The sequence below is a fragment of the Jaculus jaculus genome, chromosome 7 (genome assembly GCF_020740685.1).
Source record: "Jaculus jaculus isolate mJacJac1 chromosome 7, mJacJac1.mat.Y.cur, whole genome shotgun sequence".
In the NCBI taxonomy this organism is placed as follows: domain Eukaryota; kingdom Metazoa; phylum Chordata; class Mammalia; order Rodentia; family Dipodidae; genus Jaculus; species Jaculus jaculus.
Window position 1 is genome coordinate 13,848,342 of NC_059108.1, and position 20,110 is coordinate 13,868,451.

The window sequence follows — 20,110 nt, forward strand, 5'->3', positions numbered from 1 at the left end:
TGCAGGAATGAAAATGTCATAATGAAAATGTATAATTAACATATGCTAATAAATAAACATGTAAAAAGATGCTTAAACAAAACTTTTGGTGCTGCAAAGCAATCTCCGATGGAAGGGTCAGACCCCACAAGGGAGGGAGTTTTCTCAGAACCAGATTACAAGCATCTTCACATCCTTGTCTGTACATAGAGATAGTAACACAAATCAACAGGGTTGTCATTAGAATTCAACAGCATTCTGTATTCAACCAGACCCTTGTTCAACTCTCATCGTTCATACCTCATGTGCCCTGCCCTAGGAGACTATGGTTAATTTTTCTTCATAAGTGACTAAGACTCTTTGAAATGCAGATTCCAGACCCAATGGCACAGTGGTTGCAAGTGGGCTTCTGGGGCCAGAAGACCAAATAATATCTTCCCTGAGTTAGTTTCTAGATGGTGACAGGCAAGATCCTTAGCTTCCTTATCCCACAATATAAAGAAGAGTGCCACTAGAGCTTCAGGTGAGGGGAAAGATTAGCTGAGATGGGTGCTGCGTGAGGTGCTGGTACCTGGTACACTCAGTCTGTGAGACACCATTGCTTATTATTACCACCACCACCTTGTTTTAATGATTACTCATGATCTCATGTTTAGATAGTGCTTTATATCACTTCTCAGCTTTTGGGCTAAGATCAAGTGTACTATCTATTCTTAAATGGTCCTTCAGCATGTGTTTTTTTTTTTTATTGTAAGTCACCACAAATCCTTCTTGTAATAAAAAATTAATGATGGAATAAATTCATCCTTTTGAGCCTACTTAATTATGGCTTTTCCTGTTTCCAAGTGTGGACGATATCATGACTTCTTGCAAAAGTAGGCTAATGCCTTTGGCTTTCCTTACAATTACCTTCCTGAAAGGAAAAGTCAACATGAACCTTCATCCCTTCCTTGGTATAACTGATGCTGGGTCTAATCATAGACACTTAAAATGTCATTCTTGGGGCTGGGGCACTAAGAACAGCTCTAGAACACTCAAGTCATGAGTTTATTTTCTGTAACATTTAATGGGACAATACATGCGGGGGCTTATCCACAGTACCACTTGGTATCTTTCATGTAAGATTTCTTTTTGTGTCTCCCCACCCCTCTCCACCCTCATGTAGATTTTGCACTGACGGAAGGCAATATGGCCACTGCCTTGTGCCCCAAGGGCTACTTTCCGTGTGGGAATCTCACCAAGTGCTTGCCCCGCGCTTTTCACTGTGATGGTGTGGATGACTGTGGCAACGGGGCCGACGAGCGCAACTGTGGTGAGTCCCCCACCTGGCTTCACGTTGCCTGTCGCCCTGCATGTCCACCCCCAAGTTATGGGTCAGCTGTGAGCGATAGGAACGGAGCAGAAGCTGTGATCTGGCGTTCTCTAGAAAACCCTTTCTCCACGTCAGTCATCACTGCCCAGTGCCTTTGTGGTAATGACCTGAATTTTCAGGTAGAGAACATGCTCAAATCAGAAGAGCATTCTGTGAAAATTGAAATTATACTCAAAATCTGCTTGGGGTCTCCTATTTTAATCTTAAGGTGCTTCTTCTGACTACCTCCCAGTGGCCGCTGACTTGGCTCAGCTGCAAGAATGTCCATAAAGAGTCACTAGGCTTACCTACAGCAAGAACTGACTGAGCAGACTGATAGGAAGTGCTAACTGCGTGCCTGGACCTTCCAAATCACCGAGATTTAGTAGGCCCAAGGAAAACGAGGACCATAACCTTGTGGAGTTCACAAGGTCAATATGAACAAAGAAAACACCACCTGTACATAAACAGATTGATCACATCCAGAGAATGATAAATCCCATGGGCTTAAAAAACAAACAAAGAGATTGAAAGTAACTTGGAAGAGGGCTTTGACAGAATTAGAGGAAGCATTTTTTTTAAGATGGTAATATTTGAATTAAGAACAAAATAAGACAAGGGAAGGGAGGAAGGGAGGGACAGAGGAAGAGAAATAAAGAACAAAGAAAGAAAGAAGAGAGGAAGGAAGGAAGGAAAAGAGAAAGGCAAAGACAGGAAGGAAAGGAGGGAGGAAGGAAGGAAAGGAGGGAGTCAGGAAGGAAAGGAGGAAGGAGGAAGGAAAAGAGGGCAGAAGTGAGGAAGAGAAGGAGGGAGAGAGAGGGAAGAAGGAGGTAGGTAGATAGGAAAAAATGTAGGATTTATAGAATTTCAGGCAAAAGGAACAGCAAGGTCCAAGGCTCTGAGGCTAAATGAAGCCAGACTCCATGGTCACGAGCTAGACCAGGCAGAGCAGCTTGAGCAGAGACAGCAGGCGCACGAAGCGTGCAGAGGGAAGCAGAGTTGACCCAAGGCCTTAAGGTCACGTTCAGGGCTTTACACGGACGGGACGACAGATCCTGTCTAACCCCCCTCTCCTACTGGAGCGGGTGATGGGTCAAGTTACTCAGAGACTTTCTGAACCTGCCCCACCCACCTCAGCACTGGCCACCTTGCAATGTGAGGGGACCGCCAGTCCCTGGCATGGCCAGCAGCTGTGCGCAGACTACTCTCATTTTTTTGTTATTTTTGTTGTTGTTGTTTATTATTTTTATTTATTTATTTGAGAGTGACAGACAGAGAAAGAGGCAGGTAGAGAGAGAGAGAGAGAATGGGCACGCCAGGGCCCCCAGCCACTGCAGATGAACTCCAGATGCGTGCGCCCCCTTATGCATCTGGCTAACGTGGGTCCTGGGGAGTTGAGCCTTGAACCGGGGTCCTTAGGCTTCACAGACAAGTGCTTAACCACTAAGCCATCTCTCCAGCCCATTTTTTTGTTCGTTATTTTTATTTCTTTATTTGAGAGTGACAGACAGAGAAAGAGGCAGGTAGAGAGAGAGAGAGAATAGACTGCTCTCTTGTCCCTGATCCCTCAGCACGTTCCTTTAGGTGTAGACAATTTCAGCCACCTTCCCCATGAGTCCCTTCTGTTCATCCTTGAAGGCTCAATCCAGAGGTTGGGGGTATAGCTCAGTGGTAGAGTGCCTGCCTAGCAGATGTGAGGCATTAATAAACCCCCAACACCTCAAAAAAGAAAAAAGAACACCTTTGTTCGGGTGTCCCTTCCCAGGCAGGTCTCTCTGGCCACACAGCAGCACCATCTCCAGTGAAGGCCGGGCATGATTCCTCCTCCTGTCCCGGCACCTGGGCATACCTACAACCACGTAGAATCACGTGTGTTACCTTTCCACTGTGCTTCTCCTAGTCGTGAACACCCGGAAAAGAGGCCTGCATCTTCTTTGTTGTGTTATTGCCCAAACCTAGGGCAGCAGAGTATACAGTTAGGCATTCAATCAGTGCCCAGTTTCAAGAGCAGCTCTCTGGAGGGCAACAGACAAGTCACACAAAGAGATCTCCTCTTGGCTACTTGGGAATTGGGGAACCACAAACATTCTTGTATCTCACAAGGATGTTCTGAACCTACTTGGAATGATGCATGTGCAGCGGCCTATGATGTGATCAAAAGCCTCAGAGAGTCATGAAGATATTAAGGAGGAGTAGAAATAAATTAAAGATGACAGGGACCAAAGAGCCCAATGACAATTACTTAAGTCTATACTTTAACTTTCAATTTTTGTGAACTTCGGTATCATATACCATAATGCAAATCTTATTTCTACAACATCTACCCAAAGTAAATGATGCTTCAAAATTTGAATTCCTTCTTTTAATTATATATATATATATATATATATATATATATATATATATATATATATACATATACATATGTGTATATATTATTTTATCACAAAAAAGGGAACAGCAAAAAAGTAGACCATATTAACAAATGACAAATTGTCATATGACATATTAACATTGACACTAGTATATTATAACCTGAGGAAATATGATTTCTCTCAGTAGGATTCAACACCCTTTAACAAAGAGCACCTTGATTTTTAGTTTTATTTTAAAAGACCACATGTCTCCAAGTGGTAAGAGCACATGCTTGGGGTTCTGTCCCCAGCACCAAAACAAAACAAAATCCGTCAAGTGATTTTAATTTTATAAGAACTAATTATATCTATCAATCAAGTTATTTCCATACTCGAACGAAGTAGTATGAACATGATAAAAACAAAATTCAGAGTAAATATTCTTCTGAGGCCCTCAAAATTCAGGTCAAATGTTCAAAATGTTAGCATTAGAAACAAATAATATTTTCCATAGTTGTGTAAAATAAGATTTGCATTATATATTTTATGAAACACACATGTGAAATATGTGTATCAAAAGGGAATCCCCGCCTGGGTCTACCCAACTCTCCAGTTACTATCTACGTGCTTAAAATATCAATGATTCGATAGCTTGAAAATTTCTCGCATTTAATTTCATTAAATTTTTAGACTTGTTTTGTAGCATGGTACCTGATTTCTAGACTAACTTACATGTCAATCACCATTTCGCAGGTGACACTAGTGGATGGGCGACCATATTTGGCACAGTCCATGGAAATGTTAATAATGTGACACTCACACAGGAGTGCTGTAAGTGGTACGGGCTCAAAGACAGTTTCAGCTTTGTGGCGTGTGGGCTTATGTGAGAACAGTGGTCCCCTCTTATCTGTGGTTTCTCTGCCAGCAATCTCGATGACTCTTGCAGTCAACTGCAGTCCCCAAAGTTTAAATGACTGTCTTGAGGAGTTGGGGATATTGCTCAGTGTAATAACGTTTTGAGAGTCTCAGACAGACCACTGTCACATCATGCTTGTGATGGTATGTGGTTATAATTTTTTTTTCTACTATGTCATTAGTGACTGCTAATCCCATTGGCCTGACTTACAAATCAAACGTTATCATGGTACTTATGTGTAGGAAAAATAATTCTATGCAAGGCTTGGTACTATCTGCTGTTTTAAGAATCCCCTGGTCATCTTTGAATGCATCCCTTGTGGATAAGGGGGGACTGCTGTGGTGCATTAATTCCCTTCAGAAGTTCAGTTTCAGTTCAATGAAAAGATGCAAGAGTACGTGCATCTCTATTCATGGTAAGTTTGTGTGCTAACCTCTGGGTGCAGGGATATGGAAACAATGAATGGTTATGACAGATGATAAGGTCTGATTTCCTTTGACTGAGTTCACACTACTTTTGAGACCCTGTGTTAGGCACTGAGACTTCAAAGGTGACTAAAATGGGTTCCCAACTCGTGAATACGCCATGCGTAGCAGGACCAACGTATGCTTACAGAAGTCTTGATGAGTCAATGCCTCACCCAGGAGTCATGGGAGTACACCATAGCTCTGTCAGAGAGGAGAAAAGATGCCCCAGGTAGATGCCATTGAGGTGGACTTGAGAGTCCTCGGGGAAGGGAGAAGTGGTAACAATACAGTCAGGAAAGCAAAGTTGGCAAGACCCAGTGCCTTTTCACCTTTGCCCAGATGTGCTGAGGTTCTGCCAACATGAGGTAAGGCAGAGCTGCCACTAGAAAACTACAGCCAGCCCTTAATGGGTTGGAGGCACGCACTGTGGAGGTTGGCCTCTATCCCATATAGAGCTGGATTCAGCTATGTGTGTGTGCGTGTAAGCATATAGATAACAGACAATTTCATACATATTAGCATGTATGCATATAAAGGTATGTATATGCTATGTGCATAAGAGTATACAGTCAGCCCTCCATATCCAGGGGTTCTACAATTGCGGTACCAGCCGACTGCAAATCAAAAATATTTTCTAATTTCATCTGTGCTAAATTTGTACAGGCTTTTGCTAGTCTTTAGTCCTCAATGTAATCATCTATCAATCACACTACAGTAATGGCAGATAAACATATAAATACTATAATCACTATTGGCATAGTATTTATGTCATCTTGCATGTTAAAATCACCTAAATATAAAGGATATAGGTGGATACATGTAGGTTCTATGCAAATGCCACACCATTTTACAGAAGGGACTTGGGCATGTATGAATATGGGTATCCATGAGTGTCCTGAAACTAATTATAAAATGGCCAATGGAAGGATTCCACGGGGCAATGCTGGGTGTGCTGCCTGAAGCAAAACCACGAGCCTAACTCTCCACTTCCGCTCTCCTGAAAGCCATTATGATCCCAGGTTCTGTGGATTCTGAAAACACCCTTCCCTACCTTAGTCTCCTGTGGTGGCTGGAGTGTGAAACGCCCCAAGAGCGCCCTCATCCTCATCACATCAGGCACATAGAGAATAGTGGAATGTACATTTCATAACACCAGCTTTATAACTCAAGCACCCGCTCAGTTATATGCAAGATTATAATGTATAAAATTAGAAGTTAAGCCAGATATGATGACACTCATCTGTGATCAGGAATTGAAGGCAAGAGGAGTGTGACTTTTTTAACCGTGGCCACAAAATGATACCCTGTCTCAAAAAAGGGGGTTTCTTAAAAATTTATTTAAAAGGATAAGTTTAACAATGAGTGTAACTGAAAATACTGATATTCTCTTCCTGACACTTCCCACTGGAGCTCACTGCTCTACCCATTGGGCAACTACCAGATTTTGGGGTTTTTTTGTTGTTAGTTTGCACTGGGTTGGATCTTCCCTTTGCTTTAAAAGAAGATGAGCACATAATTAGAAATGTACCCCGTCAGAAATGCAGACAGTGGATTAGGGCAGTGAGTCTTCACCAGGGTCACTGTACCTGGAGGTAACTGTGGACGTTTTTAGCTGTCACAGCTAGAGCAGAATAGGTTGCTGCCAGCACATATCAGGTACAGGCCAGGGACAGATGAGCTTCCTACCATATGCAGGACAGCCCCATAACAGAGAGTGTTCTGGGGAAAACTGGCAGCGGTGCTGACTGAGCAGAAGGAATGAAGGGAATGCTGATTATAATGTCTATTTCAGCGCTCCAGAGAAACACTAAAAATCGGGGTACAGAAAACATCCTTGGAGAGATGTAACGGTTACCTGCTTGTTGCTGGGACAAAACTCCTGAGCAGAGACAGCCTATGGGAACAAAGGGTTTATTTCAGCTTACAGCCTTGAAGGGACGTTTCATCATGCAAGGGAAAGCACGGCAGAGCAGAGCAGCGCGCCGCACCTTGTCAAATGAGCTGAGCAGTAGTGCAGGCGGGCAGGTTGGATAAACCTCGAGGTCATCCCTCCTCCAGCAAGCCTCCGCCTCTCAGAGACTCCATAAGCTGGAAATGGAGGGTGACGTGAGGCCGCTGGGGACGTTTCACATCCAAACCAGCACAGGAGAGTAAGGTGGTACAGGAGGCTTTCCAGCATATAATCCACAGAACTTGAGATCATTACTGGCTTGCAGAAAAGGGAAACTGAAGAGTTAGGCCCACCTTGTTGTTTTAAGCAGCACTACCATATGAAACTCTCTCTCTCTCTCTCTCTCTCTCTTTCGGTTCTTCGAGGTAGGGTCTCCCTCTAGCTCAGGCTGACCTGGAATTTATTATGTAGTCTCAGGGTGGGCCTCGAACTCATGGCAATCCTCCTACCTCTGCCTCCTGAGTTCTGGGATTAAAGGCGTGTGCCACCATGCCCGGCTCTGAAACTCTTTTTTATTGGCAAGTAGATTCTGGCCACAGTTTTCAATCTACTAATATGATCATAAAATTCTCAATGTCAGTACACACTGATGTAACTTATTAACAGTATCTTTTAAAAAAAATTTTTGTTTATTTTTATTCATTTATTTGAGATCAACAGAGAAAGAAAGAAGCAGAGAGAGAGAGAGAGAGAGAGAGAGAGAGAGAGAGAGAGAGAATGAGCACGCCAGGGCCTCCAGCCACTGCAAACAAACTCCAGACGCATATGCCCCCTTGTGCATCTGGCTAACGTGGGTCCTGGGGAATCGAGCCTCGAACGGGGGTCCTTATGCTTCACAGGCAAGCGCTTAACTGCTAGGCCATCTCTCCAGCCCTAACAGTATCTTTAATGTGTTGAGACAATCAGCATATATCTATAGACAACATAAAATATTTTCCAAAACTTTATACACTAAAAGCATCTTCTGCATTAAGTGAGGACTCAGTAACAGCTTTTATGGCTTTTGCAAGTCATCAAAATTCACTTTTAATATAACATTTGGCTTAAAGGGATGTAAAAGAAACAGGGAGACTGTAAATAACCCACAATCACATTGAGGTAAATACTAATAGGCTGAGTTTGGTGGCATATGTATGTAATGCCAGAACCCAAGAAGACAAGGCAGAAAGCCGTGTGCTAAACAGCAAGACCCTGTCTCAAAAGTCCTCACTACAAAAAGTGCTCTCTAGTTAAAAATAATACAAAATCAAAAGTACGCATATTCTTTCTATTTATTTGTTTGTTTATTTTGAGAGAGAGAATGGCCACACCAGGCCTTCAGCTGCTACAAATGAACTCCAGTCACGTGCGCCCCCTTGTGTGCATGTGCATCATTGCATGCTAGCATCACAGTGTCTGGCTTACATGGGACACAGAGATCTGAACATGAGTTCTTAAGCTTTGCAGGCAAGCTCCTAAACTGCTAAACCATCTCCCCAGCCAAAAGATACTTTCTTAATGGCACCAAATCAAACATCCATCAGATCAGTGTAGAAATCAGAATCTAAACACATTCTCTTCCCATTCCTCACCCTTCTGTCAGTTATTCTGTCTTTCATCCCACACACATATGAACACGTGCTGTGGTTGCCCCATGAACTGGCTTGACCTTTTTGTTTTTCTCCATAGTTTTCTCACTCTTTTTTTTTCTCACTCTTTTATATGTCACTGTATTAACAATTCTTTAAGTTCCTCTGGAATAAATTCTAAAGCATACTGCATGATCCCAAATGTTTCACGTAGATGGATCTTGGTTTTCTCAGCTGTGTAGCTTCTCTCCAACTTTTAATTTCTACTTCTAACTTCATGGTAAGGGGAAAAAAAAACTAGAAAGATATCTGGGACTGGAGAGATAGTTAAGTTAAGGCACTTGCCTGCAAAGCCTAATGATCCAGGTTCAGTTCCCCAATGCCCACGTAAAGCCAGATGCATAAAGTAGCATACGCATCTGGAGTTCATTTTCAGTGGCTAGAAACACTAGTGTACCCATTCTGCCTCCCTCTCTCTTCTCTCTCCCTCAATCCCTCTCTCTTTGCTTACAAATAAATAATTACATAAATAAAGTATTTTAAAGGACATATGAGTAGGTTGATTTCAGTGAGGCCTGATGGTGGCTGGGGCAGGATCCACATCTAGTTCCTCATAGCACTGATTTTAAAAAAGTAAAATTACTTAAATTTTAATCAATAAGCATTTATTTGGCAACTACTTTGTGGTATTGAACTCAGTTGATCCAATCACTGCCATTAAGAAGGCAAAAAAGTGGGGGAGTACAAAAGAAAATAACGGGAGGGGATTATAATAAAACACAATATTTATGTGTATGAAAATGTCAATTAATATGTTAAAAATTTTAAAAAAAGATTTACTCAATCATACTATGGTATTTCATTGAAAATAACTGAATCTTACTTTGCCATATGATTTTATGCTACTTACATCTGCCTGTGGTTTCTTTCTACTCATCTGTTAGATGCCTGTGAGATCCCTGCTGGATGCTAGAAGTGAGAGGAACACTTCATTGCTCTGTACTTGATTAGGAGAGAATTCTTATATGTCTTCGTTATGGGATAAATAAGTCTGCTACTGGATGTAATTTTTGCACATTTAATGAAAAGAAGGCAGTGTCAATTGTTATAAAGTCATAACTAAATACATGTATTTAATCTGATAAAATTTTCTCACTCTGTCATTAGTTCTCGACCAGTACCCCCAACACTGTTACTGCAAAGAAACCGAACTGGAATGTATAAAGGCTGACTTGAGATCTGTGCCAGAGATTTCCAGCAATGTGACATTACTGTAAGTACAATGGTCTTTGTCCCTAAAGTCACATGAAAACCACAAGAAGAAAAGAACTCCCATGGTGTTATAATAATAAATACTATAATACAGAAGCCAGTCATCAGAGAGGTTGACATGTTTTCTTATAGAGAAAATATGTTTTAAATACTGTCCCTCAGAGTAGCCTAGGTAACACTGAAGTCACAAACATCTGTGGACTAGAGGACTTTACAACTACTTTCTGATATGTATATTACTACTAATGTGTATATGCTAACTATTAAAAGGAAACTTACAGGGCTGGTGTGATGGTTCAGCAGTTAAGGCACTTGTCTATCTAATGACCTTAGTTCAATTCCCCAGCACCCACATAAAGCCAGATACAAAGTGATTCATGCATCTGGAGTTCATTTGTAGCAGCTGGAGGCCCTGGTGTACCCATTCTCTCCCTCCCTCTCTCTCTCTCTCTTTCTTCTTGTAATTAAATAAAAAATATTTTTAAAAGAAAGGGAAATACACACCTCATTTGCGATGTCAATAATTCATCTAAGACTATGAAAATATCAAAGAGCCATAATTTAGCTGTGCTAAATCATATAACTTTTTTTTGAACTTTGCTGAAAAAATTTAAATCTCGGGGATTTGCAATCATATCATCATTTGGGCATGCCCAAGTTGGCTAGGATCTTTGGCTGTCTTGGTTTTACTTGTTACTGTGTTTTGTTAATTTATCTAGAGACTAAGATAAAAAAATTAAGTATGTAAACATTTTCTAATTTTTTTAATACTAACCAGTTAAATTTGCCCAATACTTGTAAATAAACCATATATCCAATGATGGTACCAAAAGATTGCGACAGGGACTTGAAGCTTTTCATTGACTGTTGATGTTGGAGTTATCCTAATGCCCTGGCCACAGCCACCACTCATGTGTTTGTGGTGATGCTGGAGGAAGCAAAGACTGTTATTAGTAACAGGAAAGCACAGCCCATGCCCTTATGTGCAGTGTGTGACAGTCACCAAGAATGTTCGTTGATTGCTGTACTTCTGGTTGAAATGTTTGCTGTACTATATTTTATCCTCAGTGTTCCACTTATTTAAAATGCTTCCTCTCAAGCAGGGTGTCATGCCACACCTCACGCATCTCATTACATTTCTCAGAATGCCTTATTTAAAATTTTTTTTTAAATTTTCCCATTGACAGTGCTTAATTACTGCCGTGATCAAATATGTATTGAGTACCATGTACTGTTTTCAAATATTCTCTTAGGCATGCAGCTTCTAGTGAAATGTCTGGTTGGCTATTTAAAAAAATCCATAAAGGGGGCTGGAGAGGTGGCTTAGCAGTTAAGTTGCTTGCCTGTGAAGCCACAGGACCCAGGTTTTATTTCCCAGTACCCACGTAAAGCCAGATGCACATGGTAGTGCAAGCGTCTGAAGTCCGTTTGCAGTGGCCAGAGGCTCTGGTGCACCCATCCTCTCTATATCTGCCTGCCTCTCTCTGTCTCAAATAAATACATAAAGAAGGTTAGGAAGATGACCCTGTGATTAAAAGTGTTAGTGTGCAAAGCCAGCCAGTCTGGGTTCAATTCTCCAGTAAGGCCAGATGCAAAAAGTGGCAAGAGGCCCTGGCATACTCATATTCTCCCTCTCTCTCTCTCTCTTTCTCACTCTCTCCAAATAAATAATTTTTTAAATTATTTATTTATTTATTTGAGAGCGACAGACATAGAGAGAAAGACAGATAGAGGGAGAGAGAGAATGGGCGCGCCAGGGCTTCCAGCCTCTGAAAACGAACTCCAGACACGTGCGCCCCCTTGTGCATCTGGCTAACGTGGGACCTGGGGAACCGAGCCTCGAACCGGGGTCCTTAGGCTTCACAAGCAAGCGTTTAACTGATAAGCCATCTCTCCAGCCCCAAATAAAAATTTTTTTTTAAAAAATTGAAGTTCACAAAGAAATTGTTTATGGTGAGACACGTTTATAATATTAGCACTGGTGAGGCTGAGACAGAAGGATTGCAAACGGTGCTCAGACTAAGCTCATAGTTCTGTGCATAGAGAAACTCTGTCTCAAAGAAAAGAGGAAAACTCCATACTGACACCTGTTTTGCATGTTATTTTTAGGTCTCTTAAAAAAAACAAAATCCACAGTCTTCCCGATAGAGTTTTCATCAAGTACACAGAACTTACAAAGATGTAAGTAACTATTAATAGTGTATTTGTGGGAAAACCCTTGGTTGTTTTCTTTAAGCTGTTCTTATCTAAAAATAAAATAAAATATAAAGTTTATGTCTTTTTATTTCCAAATTTATGTTTCTAAACTTAAGATTAGAAAATAAAGCATTTAAAAGTGTGTTATCTTTGCATTTCACAACTTAAAGTAGCTGACTTGATTTTACTTAAAATTTTCAGAGCATTTAACTTGGACTAGAGATAAAATACCCCAGTACATAGTCTCCTGTTTTTCCTTATGATTATTTGAAAAATGACTTTGCAGATACCAAGGTATTAGATGTACTTTGTAATTTGGGGGAAAAAAAAAGGTAAAATCATGGGCAAGGATGATAATGTCATTTAAAACACATAATGGGGGCTGGAGAGATGGCTTAGTGGTTAAGATGCTTGCCTGCAAAGCCTAAGAACTCATGTTCAAATTTCCAGATCCCACCTAGCCAGGCTCACAGCGATCCAAGTGTGCAATGTCGCACATGTGCACAAGGGGGTGCGTGCATCTGGAGTTCATTTGCAGCAGGCTGAAGGTCCTGGCATACCCATTCTCTCTCTGTTTCGTCTCCTTCTCTCTCAAACTAAAAACAATAATAATAAAAATTTAAAAACAGGGCTGGAGAGATGGCTTAGCGGTTGAGTGCTTGCCTGTGAAGCCTAAGGACCCCGGTTCGAGGCTCGGCTCCCCAGGTCCCACGTTAGCCAGATGCACAAGGGGGCGCACACGTCCGGAGTTCATTTGCAGAGGCTGGAAGCCCTGGCGCGCCCATTCTCTCTCTCTCCCTCTATCTGTCTTTCTCTCTGTGTCTGTCGCTCTCAAATAAATAAATAAAAAATGAACAAAATATTTTTAAAAAAATCTAAAATCATGTAATGGTAGGATGCAGACCACTTGCTAGGGTTATAGGAGCAAAAGCACAGTAACACAGAGATGTTAGCCTACTGGAGGAGAGAAGAGGTCAGTAAACAGTGCACAGCAGCAAATAAGAAACACACACAAAGTGAAAGAAAGGCCAAAATGATTCTAGCACCCAAGAGATCTAAAACTGCAGTCCTTGGAGACAGTCTCCGTGGGAGGGCAGAGACGAGTCACCCTTGACCACAGCTCTCAAAAACAATCACTTAATACCATTCGTACTCTGTTGCTCAATTCCATCCTCACAAAGCTATTTCATGATCATCAGCTTACTTTACACACATCTACACAGTGGAGTATTGGAAGACTTCTACCAGCAGACCAGGATGCCTGGAGGTCCCCCAGGGAAGTGGGGGCCAGGGTTGTGAGAGGATATAAGACTATAACGTAAGTAAAAAACTTATATATGTGAGTTTTAAAATAATAATAATAAATTAATAATAAATAGCGTCCATACAGACTTCCTTAGCAAGATTTAAAAATAAAAATAGAAGATACACAGGATCCTATATCACGACGTTGAGTTAGTGTCTGCCAGTCCTTCCGAGCCCTCTCACTCTGAGACACCTCTTCACCTGCCAAGAGGATCAGCAGTCTTGGTAAAGAAATCAGCAAGGTGATGCTACACATACTGGAAAGAAGCTGTTGGCACACACAACCATTGCCTGGTTTTGTCCTTCAACATCTAGCATAAAACTGAAAGTTTCTGGGAACATTTTCAGTGATGCCATGTTCATGAAAGTAAAGACAAGTCCTTCATATAAGAAAAGAACCCCCCTGGGTAGAACTGGGTGTGACTTAGTCTTACCTGGGATTGATTTTCACCTCTGTAAACCCACATACAGTTGGGACATTCCGTTCCATCCTAGATCATGTGGTCATGTTGTCATTGTCACGCTGTCAGAGCTACACATTAGCTCCAGGCTTCTAGAGTCCTCCGGGGGGGGGGGGGGGGTTCTATCCATGGTACTTTCTAATCTTTCTGGAAATTCTTTAAATCACAACATTTGCTCGATGAATCAACATTGTTCTTGCACTGCCTGAATCATACTCAAGGGAGAGGAAAGACATGAGCAAAGACATGAACACCCACAGGGAGAGAGGGAAAGCCTTCTTGTATGACAGTAGCTGTCTAAACTCTGAGTTATTCAGCTAGCTCTCAGCATGGAAATGCCATCAATTTAGAAAGAAAAAAAAAAAGGCTCACTTGGCTCATAGCTTTGGGAGGTTTCAGTCCAGGATTGATTAGTTCTATAGTGTTGAAACAAAGCCCTTCATAGATCATTACCAGAGAGAAAAGAGAATGAGGAGGATGAGCTCAGTAGCCCAGGCCATGCCCTCAAGGACCTGAAGACCTCCCTTTAAGGACCTAGCTCTTAAACTTTCCCCCTCCTCTCAACAGCACCAAACAGGGTTCTAAGCCTTTAACATGTGGGTTAACGTGGGGGGGGGGGACACATAAGATCCAAATTATAGCAAATTATTTTTTAACATTTGATTTATTTATTTATGAGAGTGAGAAAGAGGCAGAGAGAGAATGGGCATGCCAAAGTCCTTACCCACTGCAAACCAACTTCATACACATATGCCACCCTGTGCATCTGGCTTTACATGGGTACTGGGGACTCAAACTCAGATCCTTAGGCTTTGCAGGCAAACACCCTTAACTGCTGAGCCATCTCGCCAGCCCAACTATAGCAAATTCTATCATCTAGTATCATAGAAGTTTTAAGAACATCTATAGATCTCATTACACACAAGCTGACTAAAGTCTATATTGGTTAAATGATTTTCAGCTAAGACCTACAGTCAGTTAGTAGGAGGGTCAAAGTCCAGGTCATTGGATGCCGTGGGTAATATTTATTCTATCGTAATGAAAAACATAAAGAGGAATCGAAATTTTTCTAGCATTTAACAAAATTTTTACCAAGACATACAGTCCTGTAAGAATTCCTTTCCATGCCTTTGCCCATTTGGGGGAGCACCAGGGTGAAGACCTAATCGACTTCTGTCCATGGCCTATCCTGACCCCTGTTGATGTCCCCCTTACAGCTGACAGCCACTGGAGGGAAGAATCTGGAAGCACTTTGACAATGCAGGTCCCAAATTTTCTTAGTGAAGGAGGTATAAATTGGCCTTCCTTCCAAAACTTGCTGACATGTCAACAGTCTTAAGATCACAGAGTTTTTTTGTCAGCCAAGTCTCCATTCTGAAATGCTTTCAATACCCATGGTAGAGTTGTGGTCATTTTGACACTGAGAAAAAATAAATTCCTAAATCAACAAGTAATTTTCATTGCCAGATAAATAAATGTGGCTTAACTGATCTGAATTATTATTTTTTTACTATTTTATCAATGTACTCATCTTCATAATCTTTTTAAATGCCAGTACTTTCTAAAGTTGAAGAGGAAAGAGCAGTTTCAGGGAAATAAAATGCAATTTATAATACTTCATCATGGTTACCATGGAAACAAACAGCAGTTCTCCTCCTCATTGTAACATGAGCCTTACATAAATTAGGTAGTTCTTCTTCAACTGGGTCCTTGTTCAATGTAATCACTAGCAACAAAATGTAACTCAAGGTGTTTCCCTGGTTCTGGAGGACATAATGCCACACTTAAAAATAGCCTATAAACTTGCTTGTCATTAAAGCACTTATTTGCCTTAATTTCATGTGTATAAATTCCCAGTGTTCTGCTTGAAAAGTCCTGATGGCTGAAACAGCAGGAATTCAAGAACCCGTAAGTTATTCTTAGAAAAGCCACTCAGTGTTAAACGCATTAAATGGACTCATATCTCAATTTTGAATCAAAAGAGGAGGACGCCTGCCAAACTGTCATGTTTCCAGATTTCCTCCTACATTCTCTAACCTCCTATTCTGGAGAAGAAAAGAAATAAAAAAGTAGAACTGAAGAGAGAGTTTATGTTCATCAGCCTACACCAGACACCTGAGATTGGATCTCTGTGCACTGAGAGCCAGCAGGGAAACACAAGAGCAGAGCTGAAGTGAAGTCAGAGGTAGGAGAGAGTTGGAACACATCAGATGAATCATGCAGATCATTGTTGGTTTTATTCTTTCCTGTGACTGCCAAGACAAAAGCACAAGGTCAAAATCAAAATTTTCAGCTGCATCCATCTCTTCAAGATGTAGGTAAAACATGCATTGCATTTATTTTTTAAATTTTTTTTTTTGTTATTTTTGTTTATTTACTTGAGAGAGACAGAGAGGGACAGAAAGAGGCAAATAGAGAGAGAGAGAAAGGACGTGCCAGGGCCTCCAGCCACTGCAAATGAACTCCAGACACGTGCGCCCCTTTGTGCATCTGGCTAACGTGGGTCTTGGGGAGTTGAGCCTCGAACTGGGGTCCTTAGGCTTCAAAGGTAAGCGCTTAACCGCTAAGTCATCTCTTCAGCCCTGCATTATTTATTTATTTATTTGACAGAGAAAGAGGGAAAGAGAGAGAATGGGCGCACCAGGGCCTCAAGCCACTGCAAACGAACTCCAGACGCATGCGCCCCTAACCCTAACCCTAACTTGGGTCCTGGGGAATTGAACCTGGGTCCTTTGGCCTTGCAGGCAAATGCCTTAAACTCTAAGCCATCCCACCAGCCCTCACTTTTTGAATTAATAATCATCTCAGATAAAATGGAACTAACCCAGGTAGTGAATTTCATATTTAAGAGAAACTTCAGCAGATCCATCCCAGAGTAAGCTATTTTTTTCCTCCATTTTCATCAGTATTATAATCTAACTCACCAAATTAGCTAGTGTGACATCACTCCAGAGACTGAATATACTAAATCAGATATTGACCTGCGTAGATCCTTCCTATTCGTAGCAAAATCCCGAGCCCAAAGAAAGTGTTCTGCTGCCCTTGGGAACTTCCCCCCCACAGATGCGACACAGGAACGGGCGGGGTGCACGGGGTTGCACTCGCTGGCTCTCAGACTTACTTTCCAGGATGAAGTCCTGCTTTGTGTAACAGCAGAGAAGGCATGCGTGTGCTGGGCCGTGCCTACCTCTGGCCCCATGGTGCTGTGGTGGTGTAAATGGGAAATGACCACCTTGTAGGGCATTAGAGCCAAAAGGATGCGTTTGCTGACAATGGGAAGCCAGTCTTGGCTTCACCTGGCTGCCTTGAGATCCAAAGACACGAGTACCCTGGCATTTGTGTACCACATCCATAACCCAAAGACAAAAGCTGGGAAGCATGAAAGTCTAACAAGACTCCAAGTATACCCAGACACCAGGTGCACGTGGGTTCTACCAGCAGCGTTGCCCTGGAGCACCCCAACAGTTGGTGGTGGTGTGTAGTGTCGCGGGCAGCAGCAATTCAAATCAAAGTGAGAGCAACTGAAGCCCTTCCGAAGACTGCATAGGGGGATGGACAGATGGCTCAGCAGTTAAAGGCACTTGCTCGCAAAGCCTGATGACCCAGACTCCGTTCCCCAGTACCCACATAACGCCATGTAAAGTGGCCCATGTATGTGGAGTTTGCTTACAAGGGCAGAAGACCCCTTGTGCACCCATTCTCCCTCCCTCCCTCGCTCTGTAAATAATAAATACATGCTTTAGGAAACAAAATAAAATACTATGTAGAGGTTGGGTTTGCGGTTAAGTAGTAAAGCACTTGCCTAGCATGCACAAGACCCTGGGTTCAAAGGAAACACACACACACACACACATACATATACACTATATATATACACACATATGTGTGTATATAACATATATATATGTATGTGTGTATTTCCTTTAGAAAATCTGAATTCAGGGTGTGTGTGGGGGGCAGGGGTTGTGCCCTTTAGAAAATCTGAATTCAGAGCTCCCTCCCCCCCTGTGGACAAGACATGGCATCAGTTACAGCCTCCTGCTGGGGCCGTTACTGAATCAATACCATATGTTCCTGTTGCATTGGAAGTGCAGAAAGTCATGGGCTGGCAAGTTCAGGCCCAAGTCTGTCGCTATTGGAACCCTGAGCATCTCCCTGCCTCACTGACTGGCCTTGTGCCTCTCTCCTAATTTGCACCTGGAAACAGAAAGGAATCCAACGGTCCACTCCTCTGTTCGTGGGATCAGAATGAAGACAAATGTGGAACTAAAAGCTCAAGTCTGTGCTGAAAGACAGAGAGCTCGACAGAGAGGCTGGTTGGCCTTCCATGGCCAGCAACTCCCGCCAGCTAGCGCAAGAGGGTTGCCATAGCTACAGCTCCCAGAAAAGAAGACTACATCACACACACACACACACACACACACACACACACACACACACCATCATCAGAGTTCAGTGTGCACAGATCAGGGACGTGTGGACCTCGTTACACAGCTGCCGTGGACACAGCTTACTCTGGTTTGCTTCATTAGCCATCACTGACATCTTTGTCCCCAACAAGCGAATAGGACCTTGCGGTTTATTGTCCAGTTTTGCCAGTCGCCTTCAGGTAGAGAAAGTTCAAGAGACATTCTGCCACTTACAAAGCCCACAGAACACAGCTAACCGGCTCTCTTGTCTTATTCCTACCAGGTATCTTCAACATAATTACATTAGACACATTTCCAAGAAAGCATTTTGGGGATTATATAATCTACAAGTGCTGTGAGTAACTTCTTTATCGTTGGACTTCAGGGTGTGATTTGAAGCGAGGCCTACAAGGGGAGAATGGGAGTCCTTTGCCAAACCAAGAGTTGACTTGGTTGTGTATAACTACAAGGAATAGTGTATTAAAATATATTTACGTTAAGGGGCTGGAGAGGTGGCTCAGCAGTTAAGGCACTTGACTGCCAAGCATAACGACCTGAGTTCAATTCCCCAGTACCCATGTCAGCCAGATGCATGGAGTAGCGCATGTGTCTAGAGTTGGTATGCAGTGGCTGAAGCCACGGCAAACCCCATACGCTCTCTCCCTCGCCTGCCCTCTCTCGATCTCTGCTTGCAAGCAAATAAATAAAATATTTAAAAGGACTTTTAAAAATGTTCACACGAAGGCTGGGAAAGCAACTCAGTGGTAGAGCATTTGCCTAGCATGTGAGAGAACAAACTCTGGGGTTGATCCCCAACATGACAGGAAAGCACCTTGATTGATTATTACAGTGAGACAGTTACCCCAAAACTTCCGATGTCTACCAAAAAGACTTGCAGAAGCCCTCTTTGAACAGTGTCTTCTCGGTCTTGAGGTACTTCCATGGTGCTCTTGTGTTTTGTTTTTCTCTAACCGCTGATAACCCACTGTATGCTTCCTTAAAAGAGTGTTACCTGGGGCCAGAGGGCTTGCTTAGTGGTTAAGGAGCTTGCCTGCAAAGCCAAAGGACTCGGGTTCAATTCCCCAGGACCCACGTAAGCCAGATGCACAAGGTGTCACATGCATCTGGAGTTTGCAGTGACTGGAAGCCCTGGCAAGCCCTCTCTCTCTCTCTCTCTCCCTCTCTCTCTTTCTCTCTCCCAAATAAACAACTAAACAAGAATGTGAATTCTTTAAAAAAAATAAAATAAAAGAGCATTATCTATTAAAGATATGACCGAAAAAAAGGAGAAAAGCCAGAATTTCTCTACATATTTAGTTATTATGCTCTTACACTCCAACCTAAAGTAATATCCCCTATACTTTGTTCTTGGCCACTTTCCCTGGCTATGCTGTGTTACCGGCTGGACTAGTGGCTCCTGGTGTGTCTGGGCCATCCTTAGTGGCTCTGCTTCTGATCTTCCAGCAGGGCGCTTGCAGAGGCAGATAATCCCCCAAGAGGCTAATTAGATGGGACTGACTGGGGTATGGATGGAGTTTGCCTAATGAACTCACCCGTGCTGTCTGCAGGTACCTCAACCACAACTGCATTACCACTCTCAGACCTGGAACATTCAAAGACTTACACCAGCTCACTTGGCTGTAAGTACCCTCGTTTTTCTACAGTGGTCATAGCTTTAACGATTCACAACAGTGTTCAGATAACCTCCGTGCTCTTCTTTTAGGAGCACTTTGCCCAAGCACTTAAGACATGGGCAGGTCAGGGGATAGCCTTACCAAGCTAGTCAACCATCAGTTGCTCACCAAGAACAGAATTCCTCATTTTGACTTGTATAATTAATTCTCCATTCCATGGAGGCAGAACAAACAATATGCCTTGTGC

The 20,110-nt window shown here is 42.4% G+C and overlaps 1 protein-coding gene across 1 annotated transcript in view; it reads left to right on the forward strand.

Annotated features, from left to right (window-relative positions):
* The window catches only part of Rxfp2 (relaxin family peptide receptor 2), a 68,453-nt gene that overhangs the window by 21,734 nt on the left and 26,609 nt on the right, over positions 1–20,110 (forward strand). The window contains exons 2-7 of the mRNA XM_012949074.2: positions 1,145–1,291; positions 4,438–4,515; positions 9,754–9,859; positions 11,968–12,039; positions 18,513–18,584; positions 19,798–19,869. Coding sequence (XP_012804528.2) covers positions 1,145–1,291; positions 4,438–4,515; positions 9,754–9,859; positions 11,968–12,039; positions 18,513–18,584; positions 19,798–19,869 — 547 coding nt within the window. The remainder of the gene's footprint in view (positions 1–1,144; positions 1,292–4,437; positions 4,516–9,753; positions 9,860–11,967; positions 12,040–18,512; positions 18,585–19,797; positions 19,870–20,110) is intronic.